Genomic DNA, 17,662 nt, shown 5'->3' on the forward strand with positions numbered 1-17,662 from the left:
TGAAAGAGAATGAACAGATTGTAGATCTGAAATTTTGAAAAATAAAAAAGTTTAAAACGTATATAAAGTGGGCTAGACACAAATCGCATTAAAACTCTACAAAACACATAGTAACTCTTTAAAACACATAGTTACTGTAATACGCATATAGTTACTATTTAAAATCACAAAAAAACTGTCACGTGACAGTTACATATGTTGCCCATACAAATTACTCCGTTGCCCTGGTCCACGCTAAGTTAGCATGGACCAGGTTTATATTAGTGTAAATAAATACAGTAATTGATTTTCAATTTCCATTTTCTACCCTTATACATTAAAAAAAAAAAGAAAAAAAAAAGAAAACATAAAAGGAACAAGAAAGACGAAGACATAGTCTGACAAATTAAGTTTCCCCTCAAAATAAAAATTAGAGTACAGAAAGAATCATAAATTTCTACGGAGTATTAGTTGAAGTTGAAATGCGAGGAGAGCGATTGTTATGGAGGGCTATCATCTACAACAAACCACCTTTCTCTTCATTTTCTTCATCATCTTCTTCGATTCATTCATCACACTCAACTCAATTAGGCAGACCCAAACATCTGGGTTTTGATCTTCCTGATGTCTGGCCTTCTGCCGCCTGCTCTCCTCCTTCCACTACACCTCAGTGTAATCTCTCTTTCTCTCTCATCGTATTGATTAATAGATTTCTGGGAAGATTCAAAATGTTGTCTTAAAACTTCAAAAAATTACAATTTTAAAAAATTCATGACAAATTGTTATTTGGGTTGTTCAAATTGAGTGGCTAGCAATTTTGGGTTAGTGGGTTTACCATGAATGTTTTGATTGATCATTAATTTGTACTTGGAAACTGCTGTACATGGAATTCTGTTAAATTGTGTGTAATTTGGAACCTTTAGTCTAATGGAAAATGTTCACTCTTCAGTCCAATAGCAAGAATGTTTTGCATGACTATTTGTTAATTAATTATCTAGTACTTCTAATTTTAGAGATTTCAGGAGAAAAGAAGTTTCTGTTACACTATTGGAGTTGTGTGAATTTTAGGGTTAGCTGATTTCCTAAATCTGAGCTGAGTCCCTATTTAAACACGATGTTTGCTTTTCTTTTTCTGGTTTGCGACCTCCAAACTGTTCAAATCTGCAATGAATTGAAGTGTGAGTTACTGTTTGACATCCTTTTTGGTATGTGGTATGGCTTAAGCATTCATAGAGATGTTTGCACGAGCCGAAGATCCGTGGCGTGTTTAATTTCTCTGTTAACTTTCCAATTAATGTGTAGATTGATGGAACTCATTTGAATCATGGTTTTTGTGATATGTTTCATACTATAACTAAGTTTTTTTTTTTCATAAATTACTATTTTAGGAAGTACAAGTAGAAAGAAAACATTTCCCCTTGGCTAACATTTACTATTGAAAGAAATATTATACATTGTATAACTATCTATCTAGGAAAATTGCGCTTACTTAGCCCACTTACTCGTTGAGGCACATACTTCACTATTTCATTCATACTAGTGTACTACTCAATGTCATAGATAACCTGAAGTTCTATGGTAGCGAGTCTATCTAACGATGAACTTTCTTCATTCTTCTAGAGGACTTAACTTTATCTCTTTACCTACCGCTCACACTTAAATCAATTGAATAGTGTTTGGTTGTTTGTTTGTTCTTCAATAAGTATGAACTTTCAATTATGCCATTTGAAGTTAGTTGATGGGCCGAGTGCTGAAATCATTAATGGGAAGTCTATTGCCGCTCTAATTAAGTCACAAGTAGCTAGCGAAATTCTAAGGATGAAGGACGCAGTTGGGAAGCAACCTGGTTTGGCTGTTGTTTTCGTAGGTGAAAGAAATGATTCTCACTCTTTTGTCCGTACCAAGATGAAAGCTTGTGATGATGTTGGAATCTCTTCATCTATGATTGAGCTGAACGCTGACTGTACAGAGGATGAAGCTTTTCATGTTGTTTCAAAACTTAACAAAGATCCATCCATTCATGGTATCATTGTGCAGCTTCCTCTTCCAAAAGTAACTTCTAGAACCATCTCAGCTTATCTGGCTCTTTGCCATAACTGTCATACTTTAATGAGAATGTTTACAGGGTAGATTACTTGAGAGCATGGAAGTTAAGGGGATTTAACCAATTTAAATACTTGCCAACATTGTGCGACCATACAAACCAAGCTCGTAATGTCAGTTTTACTTGCTTCCTAAGTGTTGTTTTTGTACTTGGGCGGTCGGCTTGGGTGGAAATGGAAGTTCATTACCAGGGCTAAATAGTTCATGTTCATGTCTCATCAAAGAGTACATAGTAAATTAAGAAGAGTTTCACCATCTCATTTACCATTTTCCGATTTGTTTGCCAATATAAGTTTAATTGAATTGTTTGTGCTGGTATTTGCTCAGACTGTTTAATTAAGCAAGTTCCCTTATCTTATTTTATTTTGTAATGTTGAGTTCTTCTTGTTAACTCTTCATTACTAGTGATTCTTTTGTGTCATTTGTTATTTCCTGGCTTCTATTTTTGTAACGAATAACTAGTGACTGTTTTGCTCAGCATTTGGACGAGGAGAAGATTTTGAATGTTGTTAATCCTGAAAAGGACGTTGATGGTTTTCATCCCTTGAATATGGGATGCCTTGCTATGAAGGGAAGGGAACCCTTTTTTGTTCCATGCGCTGCCAAAAGTTGTATTGATTTGTTGCTGAGGTTTGGTATTGAAATTGTGGGAAAGAATGCGGTTGTGGTCGGGCGAAGCAAACTTGTTGGACTGCCTGTTTCATTGTTGTTGCAGGTACTTATTTCATACTATGTGTATATTTTATGCATTTCTTGTTAGCAAAAGTTTATAGATAATGTTTATTTGATTTTTGTCTGGAAGAGGCACCACGCCACTGTGAGTGTTGTGCATTCATTCACCAAGAACCCACAAGAATTGACTCGTGAGGCAGATATAATCATCACAGATGTAGGTGTGCCCAACATGATTCGAGGCGATTGGTTAAAACCAGGCACAGTTGTTATTGATGCAGGAACCAATGCAGTTAAGGTAAAACTTAGGACATCCTACATGCAACTGTAAAATAGTATATTATTTTGCTTCCATTGAAACAGTGTGGCCTTGTAGTTATTGTGAAGTACATAGTACTTACGAAGTATTAGTTTTAGTCTCTGGCTCTGCTATAAATTACGTCTGTTTATCAATTAAGGCAGCTTTATAGGTTGAGATCCATCTTGTTTAGGTAGAGGTGATAATGGGAAGGGCCAGGCTGGGCGTCAGAAAAAAGCATCCCGTTTGAGTTTCAGACCCGGGTCAGGCCTGGTAATGGACCCAACTGCCCAAAGAAAATTTAGTTTGACATTCTCCATTGGGGTTGTCTGCATCCAATTTTTTTGCTTAACCAATCGGGATGGAAAATTCTGCCCAAAATCCGGTCAAGCTAGTTTGATCAGCTCTATCAGTTCAGAAGAGAGGTGGTGCTTTTCAGATTTTAGTAAGTTGGTTTGATACACCAATGATTTCTGTATTTTGCAGGACCCAAGTAGGAAACACGGGTTCCACTTAAGTGGTGATGTATGCTTTGAAGAAGCCGTAAGGGTGGCATCTGTAATCACACCTGTTCCAGGAGGATTGGGACCTATAACAATCTCCATGCTGCTTTCCAACACCCTCGATTCTGCTAAACGCGCTTATGGATTTGTCTAAGGTTTTGGTATGTTTTCTTTGTGATTCACATACTGCACAACACCTGCTACCTTATTTTTAGATAGAAATGATTTTACTAAACACACTTGTTTTTGTTGTCGTTGATGTAGTAAGTCTTTGATTAAGTGTAGGAGTTGAATATACTCGTGTGGTTTCTTTTAAGTGGTTGTAGAGTATTAACGTCTACAGTTTAGCTTATTAAGTGGCTTGTTTAGACTATAAACATGTAGTTCTCCATGCAATGGCAAATGTTGAGCTGATGGTATAGCCCTTTCAACCGCTGTGTGGTAACTCATGGCGTAAATGTGCTTGTGCAGCTTTTAAACTGTAACGGTAGTTTCAACCACGGGCAAAGGTTATATGCCGGAATTGAAGTAGATATTTAACGAATCCCGTTCTTTCAAGATTCTGAGCTTCTGAAGAACCTAGATTATGTAGTAAACCAATACTAGACCTGAGAAAAGAATTGTTTATGCAACGACTTAACAGATGACATTTTCAACACGGTGGATATATACGGTAATGGTTCACCAGACAGCACCGTTGAGCTGGTTTTGCATGGATGAATCTAACCATGCTAGCAGATAGCTGCCTCCTTTATTTCAGTTCTTGTAAAAGTCCTTTTTTTCATAATATGTGCAGGAACTATGATGAGCCCATAGGACTGTTTAATTTTGGTGTTAATATGATAGCTCCCATTTCCCACCTCTTTTTGTCATTTTGTTTTGTATTTTTATATTAAAGCTTCTTGTTTTCAAGGTTCTGTGGTTGACACTTGACAGTGGCGTTGGCATATCAGCCAAGACAGCATTTCCCTTTACAGCAAATGACTTTTTGGATTTATATTCTCCACTATGCCCTTTACCGAATTTTCTTATTTACGGAGTATCTCTATATTCTTGTAGCACTACCTCTGTTTTCTGGTTAATTGAAGTGATATTTGCATACCTAAAAATGATTTTAATTTTTGGCACACTAACTACAAAGGCCCAAAAAGCATATAATCTATGGTTACATGTTGCTTCCTAGTATATCTAGGCAAAAACCAATCCTTTGGCATCTCACATTTTCGAGTTTGAATGTACTCTTCTTTGTTAGTTTCACTTTCACAATATCAAATGCTAGTTGTCCAATTAATGGTTATGGGGTTTTTATGACTTGGGCCTAGACAGTTAGACACCTAGCCTCAACTATGTACCTAACCTGAAGTTTTGTTAGGTTAGAAATGAGTCGAGCTGCATCGGTTTTAAGTGCATCAGAGTACTAGTTTAGGTATGGCTTGAACTTTTTCGTTTTCAAGTTACAAGTTAAAAGTTGGACCTAGACCGAAAGCGTTGTACTCCGTAGAAGAATGCAATATTCCTTAGAGCAACTCCAATTGTGAGCTATAAGATGCTGTGGCTAAGTTTGTTACGTCAAATTTCTAGCTACAATGGATTTAAATTACAAGTTATTACATTGGTGGGCCACAATATTTTGTAGCTTCCTATAATATTTAATTTAAATAATATATTTATTTGAGCTATATTTTTTTTGAGCTACGTAGCCCAAAATAGATACAAGATTTTAACAGTTGCTTATGTTATTGTAATATCAATAGTGAGCTACTTGCTTATATGTTCAGTCCATTTTAAAACTATTAAAGTTGCTCCTAGTTAATGTTACAAAACTAAAAATTATTATGACTTCCAAGTTCCCTAGTTATTATTGTAAAAAACATTATGGACGAAAGGAGGACAAATTAAAAGATTACAGGCGTAAAATCTATGGATAACTACGTCGTCACATGCTTCAAGCTCCCCAATCTAGATGCTTCAGCAGTTGGGCACACAAACAAACAACATAACCCCAACTTCTTAACTCCATTTTCCATTTTCGTATCAAACTTTATCACGTGCACATTCTCTATCAGTTTACGTGTCGTCGTCTCTCTTTATACGGAGTAGTTTATAGTTTTATACCCTCCTCTTACTCCATTATTGACTCCTTAAAGTTATCCTTTCTCATTTCCACCAAACAAAAAACTCTCTTACTTTATTTCTCTCCTTAACCAATCATGACGAATCATATCCTCCCATTCCACTTCCTCCCCTTTTTCTCTCTCCTCCTTTCCACCGCCACTTCCTCCTTCATCGGCGTCAACTTTGGCCGAGTCGCCGATAACCTCCCGCCTCCTTCCGCTGTCGCCCATTTCCTCACTTCTCAAACTACCCTCACCTCTGTCAAGCTCTTCGACTGCGATCCTCAAATCCTTCAAGCTTTCGCCAACACCGGTATCTCTCTCACTGTTAACATCCCCAACGCCAACGTCATCCCCCTCACCGACTCCGCCGCCGCTCAATCATGGGTCGCCACCAACATCCTTCCTTACCATCCTCAAACAATTATCCGTTACATAGCTGTTGGCAACGAGGTTCATTTCTCCGGCGACAAAACGTTAATTGCAAACACCGTTAAATCAATGAAGTCTATTCATCAAGCACTTTTATCCGCTAATATAACCGATATCAAAGTCACCACCCCACATTCTCTTGCTATCTTACCTCCATTAATGTCCCCTAGTTCTGGACACTTCCAGAAGGGCTATGATCATGTGTTCTTCGGCCCACTGTTGGAATTCCACCGCCGGACGAAATCACCCTTCATGGTTAATCCTTACCCTTACTTCGGGTTCAATGCTTCCATGATTGAATTCGCTATCTTCAAGAAAAACGACGGCGTTTTGGACAAGGCAACTGGATTGAAGTATTACAACATGTTTGATTACTTGATGGACGGTGTTTACTCTGCGATGAAGCGGTTGGGTTATGATGACGTGGATATTGCTGTTGGTGAAACCGGTTGGCCTTCGGCCGGTGATCCCACTGAACCGGCGGCTACTTTGGATAACGCGATTTCGTATAATGGGAATTTGGTTAAGCATTTGAATTCCGGCAAAGGGACGCCGTTGATGCCGAACCGGACTTTTGATACTTATATTTTCGCTTTGTTTAATGAAAATCTTAAGCCGAGTACCAGTGAGAAGAATTACGGTTTGTTTAGACCGGATTTTAGCGCGGTTTACGACGTCGGTGTGTTGAAGTCACCTTCTCAGGTATGGGCAATTATACTTTATCTTCTCCTAGGTCGCAAACTCGCAATTATTTGATTACTGCATTATTCAGATAACCATGTTGGAATTTTGATTACATCTTTTACTGTATATTAAAGATATTAACGAGCAGCGGTGCTAATAAACGTAAATTTATGAAACAGATGAATGGTTATTAACTCATTAAGGATAGGTGCATTGATTGTTGAATTGAAAAGAAAACCGTCCGTTTGAGCAGATCTGCAGATGCTTGTTTACAGTAAAAGCATAACTTCATTTTTTCGAACAATTGATTGCCTTTTAAAAGTTAAAATCAGGGGTATTATTGTCAATCTAAATTATTCATCGGAAATGTTTTCCCGGGTTTCTGTAGCCGGGTCCCACTGAAACGGTAACTTACTAAATTTTCCAAAAATAATATAGGGAAAGGGACCCGCAAAAGCACCAGTAGCTCCATCACCGTCAGATTCAGATCAGAAATGGTGCGTAGCAAAAGCAGAAGCTACAGATGATAAATTACAAGGGAATTTAGATTATGTGTGTAGTTTAGGGATAGACTGCAAGCCCATACAGGATGGTGGGCCATGTTTTGATCCAAACACCGTTAGATCTCATGCATCATACGCGATGAACGCTTACTACCACATCAACGGTCAGCAAGATTATGATTGCTACTTTGATGGTACCGGTGTTGTCACCGACAGTAACCCTAGTAAGATCTCTATTAGTCTGTATTTTTCTTCTTCTTTTTAATATGCTGGTTTTTTTTTCCAAATTCTAATTTATGTTTTTGTTCCTCCAATTACTGAAGGTTATGAAGCATGTGAGTACGTGGCATAACGGCATTGATCAAAGCTCCTGAAGTGATAAATATTTCAAAAAAGTGATAAATATTTAATTATTATTTAAATTAAACCCCGTCAACAATAAAAAAAAGCTTAAACTTTAGGTTTGTAATGTAATGTACGAATTAATATAATTATTCTGATATGGCAGAAGTGTAAGATCAGTTAGATGAATGATACTTTCGATTTGCTGATTGTTTTCTTGGCAGAGAGTATCTCTGCAATATTTGTGTTGACATCTTGTGAATGTCTAATTTGAAATCATCCCGAACGAATTCCTTATAAATTGTTAAAATTAAAATTAATTCCCAAATTACATTGCTTTAAAAACTATTTTCTGTGTTACGGGCACGTAGGCTCATATATGATATTTTTTTTCAAAAGGTCTTGTGTGCAACAGGTGCACATTAATATTAATGTGCACCAAGTTGTCACACGTAGACCTGTCAAAAATGGACCCGACCCGAAAACCGACCCGAAAAAAGCGGGTCTTGAACAAGATTTTCTGACACGTAACCCGTTTTTATCCGAACCCGAACAACCCGAAAATTCCGGGTCAAAAACGGGTCGGGTCGGGTTTGACCCGTCGGGTTTAGTGTTAAAATAAAAAATATATTTTTATTTTGACAAAAAGGAAAAAAAAAAACCTAAACCTAGCTAAATCTAAAAGTATCAGGCGCCTTCCTCTAACAGACTAACTGCACTCATCTCTAAAACACTGATCCTCTCAAGATCTCTCTCTCTCATCGTCGTTGCTTGGATCTTCTTAGTTTTTGGTCACTTTGGCGCAGGAATTAGAGTTTAGGCAGAAGATTGTGAAAAGGAAGATGATAAATGTGAATATGCAGGAGTATTTGAGGTTGAGAAATGAGAAATTATCTCAATTAAATCATGTTGTTCTTGGAATGATAACCCACCAGCGTTTCTTGCCGAAGGTGAAGGAAATTGTGATACGGAGTATATAGTGAGGATGATGATGATGTATAAATAATAGGAGAGAGAATGTAAGTTTGAGGGGTTTTGCCGGTTATTTTTTTTGGAACTTTATTTCTGTCCTTTTTTTTTTACGATAATCATCTGTAGTCTGTCATTATTTTTTTGCAACTTTTATTTAATTTTTCTATATCATAAAATTGAAGATTGTGGGGAAATGAATTTGTTTTATGGAATTAGTATGAATTTCTACTGAAAATGAATTCGCTTGAATCGATACTATTACTGGGAATTGGAAATAGAGGTGCCAAAAATGTTACTCCACTATTTTTTAGTTTTTGGGTTGGGTTTATAAACAAGGTAATACTATATGGTAAGGTCGTAAAGGGGTATTGGTAAATCTTGTTTTGGGATTTGGCCAGATTTAATCATATAGAGATTGCATAATATTGGATTTGGTGAGACAGTAAGTCTTTAACATACGAAATTATTAATGAAGGCACCATTTTGACGAGGATTATAAAGCCTTTTTTTTGTTAGGTGGTTGTTTTTTTTTTACTTTTTTTATTTTTTTTATCACAGATGTACATATATGTTGGTTATGACTTGTTTTTTTTTTTTTTGACGGAGTTATGACTTGTTGATATACCATATACATACAAAAAAAACATATGAAAAAATATTAGAAAAAGGCGGTATAAAAGCTCTCAACCCGTTGGGTCAACCCGAACCCGAACACTCTGGGTCTTGAACAAGCATTTGCCAACCCGAACCCGAAAGTGACCGACCCCAACCCGACCCGTTTGGCAGGTCTAGTCACACGTGTGAATTAAATGAACAAAAACGCGCGCACAAAATCACGGAAAGAAAGAAAGAAAAATCACGCAAAGAAAGAAAGAAAGAGGAGAGAGAAAACGCAGCCAGCAAAATCGCAGAAAAGGAGAGAGAAAAGGCGCAGCAAAATCGCAAAAAGAGAAGGAAGGAAGAAGGAAGAAGGACGCAGAAATTGAAATCGAAACTGAAGAAGAGGAACGCAATCAAAATCGAGATAAAAAAACGATCGACATTGAAATCCAAACTGAAAAGAAGGAAGAAGAACGCAATCGAAATCGAGATCGAAATTGTGAAATCAATATCTAATGGAAAACCTAATTAGGAGTGTGATTCAATCCACTCAAAGAATTCAAGTTCATGTTGAACCTGATATTCAAGATGCAACAATGGAGGACGTTCTCAACAATTGCATCGAAATTAATGCTTTGGCACAGGAACGTGAAGAAGAGGAGGCAATGGAAGCTGAAGAACAACATATTATTTCTGATTATGAAGGTATGAATAATTAATTATATGTTTGAAGTTAAAGTTATGGTTATAAATGTAAAAGTTAGGGATATTCCTGTTAAAGTTGGGTAAATGTGTTGGTTTGGCTGAAGTATTGGTGTTTGAAAAAGTTACAGATATCAAAGTTAAAGTTTAGGTATTCAGAGTAAAAGTTAAGTAAGTAAAATGTAAAGTTATAGTTATGCATAAAACTTATAGTTTATACGTTCAAAGTTAAAGTTATAGTTATGAATGAAAAAGTTAGAGATATTCCTGTAAAAGTTATGTAAATGTGTTGGTTTGGCTGAAAAATAGGTGTTTGAAAAAGTTATAGATATCAAAGTTAAAGTTGAGGTTTTCAGAGTAAAAGTTAAGTATTGAAATGTAAAGTTTAGAATATTTGCTTAGATTTTTAACATGATTTTAATAAAGAATTTACATGGTTTTATGCATAAAAGTTATAGTTTGATGCATAAAAGTTAGCCTTGTTTAAATAGATATAAGGCTTGTTTTAGTAAAAGTTATAGTGTTATCCATAAAAGTTAGACTTATTGTTGTAAAAGTTACAGTTTTATGCGTAAAAATTAGGCTTGTTTTAGTAAAAGTTAGCCTTGTTTTAGTAAAAGTTAAAGTTCTATGCATAGAAGTAAAACTTGTTTTAGTAAATGTTGGCCTTGTTTTAATAAAAGTTATAGTATTATATGTAAAAGTTAGGGTTTAATAATAAAAATTTCTGCTGATTTTTGGTAATTGCAATAACAGAACCGGATCAAGATATTGTTGGAACACTGATGGGATACACTGCTGAAACAGTGGAGGAACTTCTAGGTTTCTACGAAAAACATGCTAGTGAGGTTGGATTTTCCATAAGGAAAGGAAACACGAGATTCAAAGTTGGGACAAGAATCGTGCTTGAAAAGACATATGTTTGTTCAGCAGCAGGAGTAACAAACAATGGAAAGAACAAAAAGAAAAAAGTGCAAACATTTGTTCCTGTAGTGCCCAAAAAAGAGAGAAAACCAAGGCAAGTTTCGATCACGAGAACTCAATGTAGGGCTTGCTTGAGAGTGAAAATGAATTCTGAAGGCAGATATGAGGTTGTTAATCATGTGATAATGCACAACCATGATTTAACTAGAAGTCAATGGCACTACTTGCATAGATCTGAAAGGCAAATAACGGAAGAGAAGAGGGAGGCAATTGAAACTATGCAAAAATCTGGTAATAGTTACATTTTGATAGTTAAACTTTTATGTTCTGTGTAAAAGTTATTGTTTTGATACTCATCCTTTTGTTACTGCAATCACCTTCTAAGATGAAAAAAGTTGGAAATATAAAAGTCACACTCATCTCAGTTAAAGTTAAGCTTTTTAAAGTAAAAGTTAAGTTAGAGTAGAATGAGAAATGTCTTTAACTTTGACAACAATTTCCTTAACTTTAACCTACATAACCACAACTTTAACACAAAAATTAACTATAAGGTGTTAAAGTTAAGTGAATGACAATTAAAGTTTTAGAAGTTAAAGTTAAGCTTTTTAAAGTAAAAGTTAGGTTAGAGTAGAATGAAGACTGTCTTTAACTTTGACAACGATTTCCTTAACTTTAACCTAAATAACAACAACTTTAACACAGAAAATTAACTATAAGGTGTTAAAGTTAAGTTATTGACAATTAAAGTTTTAAAAGTTAAAGTTAGCCTTTTTGTACTAAAAGTCAGGTCTGAAGAAGTAAAAGTTGAGTAAAGTTAAACATTTTGCCGAAACTATTATTTTATTTACATTCTTTTATGCTCAACTGACAGGTCTGTCATCCACGGCTTCCTTTAACTACATGGCAATTGAAGCTGGAGGTGAAGAAAATTTGGGACACTCGAAGAAAGACCATCTAAATTACTGCACGAGGTTAAAAATGAAGCAAATAGAAAGAGGTGATGCACAAGCAGTAACTGACATAATGTATTTAGAGCTTGAAGGTGACCCAAACTTCTTTTTTAGATTTAGATTGGATGAAAAAGGTAAATTGAGGAGTTTGTTTTGGAGGGACTCTATGATGATGGAAGACTATGGAATTTTTGGAGATATAGTGGTTTTTGACACAACGTATAGAACAAACAGGTATAACCTAATTTGTGCTCCAATAGTTGGAATAAACAACCACTGGAACAATTGCATGTTTGATTGTGCATTCATAGGAGATGAAAAGATTGAGTCGTTTGTGTGGCTTCTACAAACTTTCAAAAAGTCAATGGGGGGAAAAAGTCCAATATCAATCTTTACAGATCAAGATGCAGCAATGAACAATGCCATCAATCAGGTAAAAATCCAAGATTTATCCTTTCAGAGTCCTTAACTTTAACTTCATATTCCTCAACTTTAAGTTCATAGTCCTTAACTTTAACTTCCAAATCTTTAACTTTAAGTTCAGAATCCTTAACCTTAAATTTATAAATCTTAACTTTAATTTTAGAATCCTAAAGTTTAAATTTAGAATACTTAACCTTAACTTTAGGATCCTTAACTTTAACTTTAACTTTAAAATTCTTAACTTTAACTTCAATATTCTTAACTTGAACTTCAAAATTCACAACTTTTAAGATTGGGTTGTATATGCAGGTCTTTCCAGATTCAAGACACAGATTATGTGTATGGAATTTGCATCAGAATGCTATTACCAGATTTGGGGCATTGAAACGAGATCCAACTTTTAAGAAGACATTCAACTATTGCTTGTATAAGTGTGTCACAGTAGTTGAATTTGAAACCAATTGGAGATCAATGCTGCAACAATATGAGCTGATAGGGGAAGAGTGGTTTACAAATGTATACGATTTGAGAGAAAAATGGTGCCCTGCGCTAAGCAAAGACTTCTTTTCAGCTGGGATTTTGTCTTCACAACGAAGTGAAAGCACTAATCACGCCATCGGATTTAGAGCAAACAGAACAACAAGTTTAACTGATTTCTATAGATTGTTCAAAGGTACAATACAGCGTTGGAGAAGTACAGAAAAGCAAGCTGAATTCTCTTGTAGTAAATCGGTTCCATCCTCGGCTTTACCACTATCTGGATTGCTGAAACATGCATCAGAATTTTACACATTGTCACTATTCAGAGACTTTGAGGAGGAATTTGGATATTCAATTGCAACAACAGCAAAATTAATTTGGAAACAAGGTAAATATCAGAATTTAAAGTGTCCATTTTTGAAAAATTTTAAAGTTAGTCTTTTTACTGTAAAAGTTATGCCTTTTTTTATTAAAAGTTTATAAACTGAAATATAAAGTTTATTAACTTTTACTTCACCAGGGCTAACTTTTATACATATTTTCATAACTTTAAGTAAAAAGTTAAAGTTAGGTTTTTTGTTTTAAAAGTTAAGATTTTGAAGTTAAAGTTTAGGCATCTGAAGTTAAAGTTTAGAATTATGAAGTTAAAGTTAAGTTTTTTGTTTTTAAAGTTATGTAACCTGAAAAATTAAGTTTCATAACTTTAAGTACACCAGGGCTAACTTTTATATTGATTTTCCTAACTTTAAAACATGGTACTACTAATGCAGAAAATACTGAATTCTATGTTGTGTCCATTGATGAAGAACCTTGGTCTGCACAGAGAGTAACATACATCCACGAGAGCCAAACAGTATCATGTACGTGTAAAAACTTTGAAGCTTCAGGATGGTTGTGCTACCACTACATTAGGATATTGCACCTTCATTCGGTTAACCGGATTCCAGAACAGTACATCAAAAAGAGGTGGACAAAATCTGCCAAGTCATCAGTTTGGAACAAATTAGAAAATGAAAAACCAGAAGAGGTGCAGTACACACCTTGGCGCCAAACCATGGCTAGGAAATACTACAACCTTATCTTGAAAAGCCAGTCAAATGAGGAGACAAGAACCCTTATGGAGGATGGTTATGCCGCTAGTGTGTCTCTGGTTGATGAACTTCTAGCGTCATTAAGTGTTTCAAACACTGACGACGCTTCAACCACAGAAACAAGTGCAACAGCAGCACCTGAAACAAGTGCAACAGCAGCACCTGAAACAAATGCAACATCAGCATATGAAACAAACTCAGCACCAACAGGTAAAAGTTAATTGTTTTTTGGTTAAAGTTAAGATATTCCCTGTTAAAGTTAAGTTAGAGATGATGAAAGTCTGTCTTAACTTTAGAATAAATTTCATAACTTTAACCTACAGAACTACAACTTTAAACCAAAAAAACTATAATGTGTGAAATAAAAACATATTGGAACTCACATTTTCTTAAAAAGGAAAATATGTAAAAGTTACAATTTTATAAGTAAAAGTTAGGGTTTTATATGTTAAAGTTTGGGTTTTATAAGTAAAAGTTATGATACAGTATGTTAAATGTTTGTAGGTACTCATGCAACAACAACAAGTGATACAAGTGTACAACAAGAAACAAGTTCTGAACCTGCAACAAACACAGCAACTGAACCTCCTATGGTGTTGGATCCTGAACGTTGCACAACAAAAGGAAGGAACAAAAGACCACGAGGACCATTTGTCAAAAAGAAGAAGGGAAAAACTGCAGCGCCTCCAACAGCAGACTTTGGAACAATAACTCCAAATTTGAGATTATTTTGATTATTTTAATGTTTCTTATCAAAAATAGAATTTAATTTTTTTATTAAAGTTAAAGTTAAGGTTTATGAAGTTAAAGTTTAACATTCTGAAGTTAAAGTTGAATAGACTTGAGAACTTAGTAAAAGTTTGTTTTTACATTGAAAGTTTGAATATATACATTAAAATTTAGTGAAGTATAATATTTCTCTGAAGTGTATATATCTTTTAATCTGTCTTTTGTTCAAAAATGTAAAAGTTGAGATTTATATATTAAAAGTCAGGCTAGATATAGTAAAAGTTGAGGTATATTTGCTTAACTTTTTGCATTAAATTAACAACTTCTAATATGTTACGTAACTTTTTCTAAACATCGCCAAAACCCATGTTACTTGGACTGACTTGGATATGTGTCCAAGTGTCTAACCTAGATAAATTGTGAATTTTTTTTCGGATTTAAGTTGAAAATAAAGTTTCAAAGTGCATGGATACTTAACGTACAATGAAGAATTGAAGTAATATACCAAAAACCAATATTATACTTAAAGTTGAGAGTTTTGTACTTAAAGTTACCCTTTTTGTAATAAAAGTTAGATAAACTAATATTAAATTTTCTTAACTATTTCAATAACAGGGCTAACTTTAATTATGATAATCTTAACTTTAAGCATAGAATCAACAACTTTAAATACATGTTTCAGAATCCTAAACTTTAACTTTAGAACCCTCAACTTTCACTCTAAACCCTCAACTTTAACTCAATTATCCTAAACTTTAACTACAGAATCCTAAACTTTAACTTTAGAACCCTCAACTTTAACTCTAAAACCCTAACTTTAACTCTATAATCCTCAACTTTAACTCAATTATCCTAAACTTTAACTACAGAATCCTAAACTTTAACTTTAGAACCCTCAACTTTAACTTTGACTCTAAACCCTCAACTTTAACTCAATTATTCTAAACTTTAAGCCTAAACTTTACCTTTACAACCCCCAACTTTAACTCTAAAACCCTAACTTTAACTCTATAATCCTCAACTTTAACTTAATTATCCTAAACTTTAACTGCAGAATCCTAAACTTTAACTTTAGAACCTTCAACTTTAACTCTAAAACCCTAACTTTAACTCTATAATCCTCAACTTTAACTCAATTATCCTCAACTTTAACTCAGAATCCTAAACTTTAACTTTGGATTCCTTAACTTTAACTTCAAATGCCTAAACTTTAACTTTAAAATCTTAAACTTTAAGTTCAGAAACCTTAATTATAACTTCAGACTCCAAAACTTCAACTTCAGATGCTTAAACTTTAACAACAGAATCCTAAACTTTAACTTAAGAATCCTCAACTTTAACTAAATTATCCTAAACTTTTACAGAAACTGAACATCACCAAAAACCAATATTATACTTAAAGTTAATCTTAACTATAACAATAACAGGGCTAACTTTAATTATAATATTCTTAACTTTAACCATAGAATCAACAACTTTAAAAATACATGTTTCTATGTTCTACTGAACATCACCAAAAACCAAAATTATATGCCATATATACACAAAAATGGCATTATACTCTAGAGAAATATTTTTGTGAAAATGTAAAAGTTAAGATTATTGTACTTAAAGTTTTGATCAACTTTAAAACTAATATTAAAATTTCATGCTGCAGGTTTCTTTGCCGTCCGTTTGGTAGGAGCTTGCTTCTTCTCTGGTGGTCCTACATTTTCGGGGGCAGATGCATCTGCTACATTCCTTTTAAGATGTTTTCTTGAAGTAAAAGTCTTCAACGGTTGTTTGTTTCCCTCTGCCGCATTATCATTCACATCTTCCACATTGTTATTCACCTCTGCCATATTACCCTCTGGTTTCTCGTTCTCATTGACATTCTCCTCTGCAATATTACCCTCTGGTTTCTTGTTCTCATTGGCATTCTCCTCTGCTTTCTTTTCAAGTTCCTTCTCCTTTTTGGCAGCTTCTCTTTTCAACTTCTTATCGTCTGCCAATTTTTTCTTCCTCCTGGTTACCACATGTGGATAGACATCTACTCGTTTGGAATTGAAATTAGCAAGATTATTGAGAACTTCTGCCCGTTTGTCATTCATGTCAGATAACACAAGTGTGGCACATATTTCGGCACGCAGAACAATCCTTTTACGGGGCTGTATTGTTTGAAAAAAAAAGAATAACATTATCAACATCATTTTAAATTCCAAAACAAATAAGGCTAATAAAAGTTAAGCAAATTGCAGTAAAAGTTAGGAATTTTGACTTAAAAGTTATGATTCGAAAAAATTCTAACCTCTTTCAAATCAGGACAGCTACATTTGATTCCTTCAAATGTCAACATACTAATCATCGTATAAATTCCACAGTCAAGGTCAGAACCTTTTGCAGTCTTCCAATCAAACTCAACCTCCTCCATGGGGTACGTTCCAATATCACCTTCATGATTATTGCCTCTATCATCAAGGAAAGTACCCAGGAGATCACACTGAAAACAATATTAAACACATTTATTGGTTTGTAACAGAAAAAAGAAAGTTGAACCGGTAATTCAACATTCTTAAATTGACTAGAGGTAATTAATTACCAGAACTGTTGAAAAACTTTCCAACTCAATGATTTGAGCTTCATCATACACAAGATTGTCCACGTGTTGCATCGTTTTGGTTTTCAAATTGAACACAAATAGGAAAAAGTGGCGTTCTCGAAAAAAAGGAACAAAAACCTACAAAAACAAAACATATTGTGATGTTAATAGATACACAAAAAGTTAAACTAGTGAAAGTAAACTTTAACTTCAGAATCCTAAACTTTAACTTTGGATACCTTAACTTTAACTTCAAATGCCTAAACTTTAACTTTAAAATCTTAAACTTTAAGTTCAGATACCTTAATTATAACTTCAGAATCCAAAACTTTAATTTCAGGTCTAAACTTTAACAACAGAATGCTAAACTTTAACTTTAGAACCCTCAACTTTAACTCTAAAATCCTCAACTTTAACTCAATTATCATAAACTTTAACTTCAGAAACCTTAACTTTAACTTTAGAATCCTAAAATTTAACTTCAGAAAAATTTAATGTTAGAAGTTAAATTTTAGGATTCTAAAGTTAAAGTTAAGGTTTCTGAAGTTAAAGTTAAGGATAATTCAGTTAAAGGTGAGAATTT

At 34.4% G+C, this 17,662-nt stretch overlaps 3 protein-coding genes across 3 annotated transcripts; all 3 read left to right on the forward strand.

The window, feature by feature from the left end:
* The first annotated feature begins 380 nt into the window (after nucleotides 1-380).
* LOC110779986 (bifunctional protein FolD 2) lies at nucleotides 381-4,552 on the forward strand. Its single transcript, XM_056833874.1, has 6 exons — nucleotides 381-651; nucleotides 1,715-2,031; nucleotides 2,561-2,797; nucleotides 2,885-3,052; nucleotides 3,539-3,716; nucleotides 4,027-4,552. The coding sequence occupies exons 1-5, from the start codon at nucleotides 462-464 to the stop codon at nucleotides 3,707-3,709; spliced, it is 1,083 nt and encodes a 360-aa protein (XP_056689852.1). The 5' UTR covers nucleotides 381-461; the 3' UTR covers nucleotides 3,710-3,716; nucleotides 4,027-4,552.
* Nucleotides 4,553-5,681: 1,129 nt separating this feature from the next.
* On the forward strand, nucleotides 5,682-7,839 carry LOC110779985 (glucan endo-1,3-beta-glucosidase). Its single transcript, XM_021984426.2, has 3 exons — nucleotides 5,682-6,803; nucleotides 7,224-7,512; nucleotides 7,612-7,839. The coding sequence occupies exons 1-3, from the start codon at nucleotides 5,766-5,768 to the stop codon at nucleotides 7,638-7,640; spliced, it is 1,356 nt and encodes a 451-aa protein (XP_021840118.2). The 5' UTR covers nucleotides 5,682-5,765; the 3' UTR covers nucleotides 7,641-7,839.
* A 146-nt stretch (nucleotides 7,840-7,985) lies between these two features.
* On the forward strand, nucleotides 7,986-14,506 carry LOC110781913 (protein FAR1-RELATED SEQUENCE 5-like). The gene is made up of 6 exons (XM_021985955.2): nucleotides 7,986-9,907; nucleotides 10,661-11,119; nucleotides 11,700-12,211; nucleotides 12,511-13,069; nucleotides 13,452-13,982; nucleotides 14,277-14,506. Exons 1-6 carry the CDS (start codon nucleotides 9,718-9,720, stop codon nucleotides 14,504-14,506), a joined length of 2,481 nt encoding a protein of 826 aa, XP_021841647.2. The 5' UTR covers nucleotides 7,986-9,717.
* The last annotated feature ends 3,156 nt before the right edge of the window (nucleotides 14,507-17,662 follow it).

This window comes from Spinacia oleracea, chromosome 6, assembly GCF_020520425.1.
Source record: "Spinacia oleracea cultivar Varoflay chromosome 6, BTI_SOV_V1, whole genome shotgun sequence".
Lineage (NCBI taxonomy): Eukaryota > Viridiplantae > Streptophyta > Magnoliopsida > Caryophyllales > Amaranthaceae > Spinacia > Spinacia oleracea.

Excerpts from the sequence above, each read along its gene's own strand:
- LOC110779985 (XM_021984426.2), top strand. The coding sequence starts at position 5,766 with ATGACGAATCATATCCTCCCATTCCACTTCCTCCCCTTTTTCTCTCTC. Across the intron at positions 6,804-7,223 it reads TGTTGAAGTCACCTTCTCAG|GGAAAGGGACCCGCAAAAGC; the intron begins GTATGGGCAATT and ends AAAATAATATAG. Across the intron at positions 7,513-7,611 it reads TGTCACCGACAGTAACCCTA|GTTATGAAGCATGTGAGTAC; the intron begins GTAAGATCTCTA and ends CAATTACTGAAG.
- LOC110779986 (XM_056833874.1), top strand. The coding sequence starts at position 462 with ATGCGAGGAGAGCGATTGTTATGGAGGGCTATCATCTACAACAAACCA. Across the intron at positions 2,798-2,884 it reads CTGTTTCATTGTTGTTGCAG|AGGCACCACGCCACTGTGAG; the intron begins GTACTTATTTCA and ends TTTGTCTGGAAG. Across the intron at positions 3,053-3,538 it reads CAGGAACCAATGCAGTTAAG|GACCCAAGTAGGAAACACGG; the intron begins GTAAAACTTAGG and ends TGTATTTTGCAG.
- LOC110781913 (XM_021985955.2), top strand. The coding sequence starts at position 9,718 with ATGGAAAACCTAATTAGGAGTGTGATTCAATCCACTCAAAGAATTCAA. Across the intron at positions 9,908-10,660 it reads TATTATTTCTGATTATGAAG|AACCGGATCAAGATATTGTT; the intron begins GTATGAATAATT and ends TTGCAATAACAG. Across the intron at positions 13,070-13,451 it reads AAAATTAATTTGGAAACAAG|AAAATACTGAATTCTATGTT; the intron begins GTAAATATCAGA and ends CTACTAATGCAG.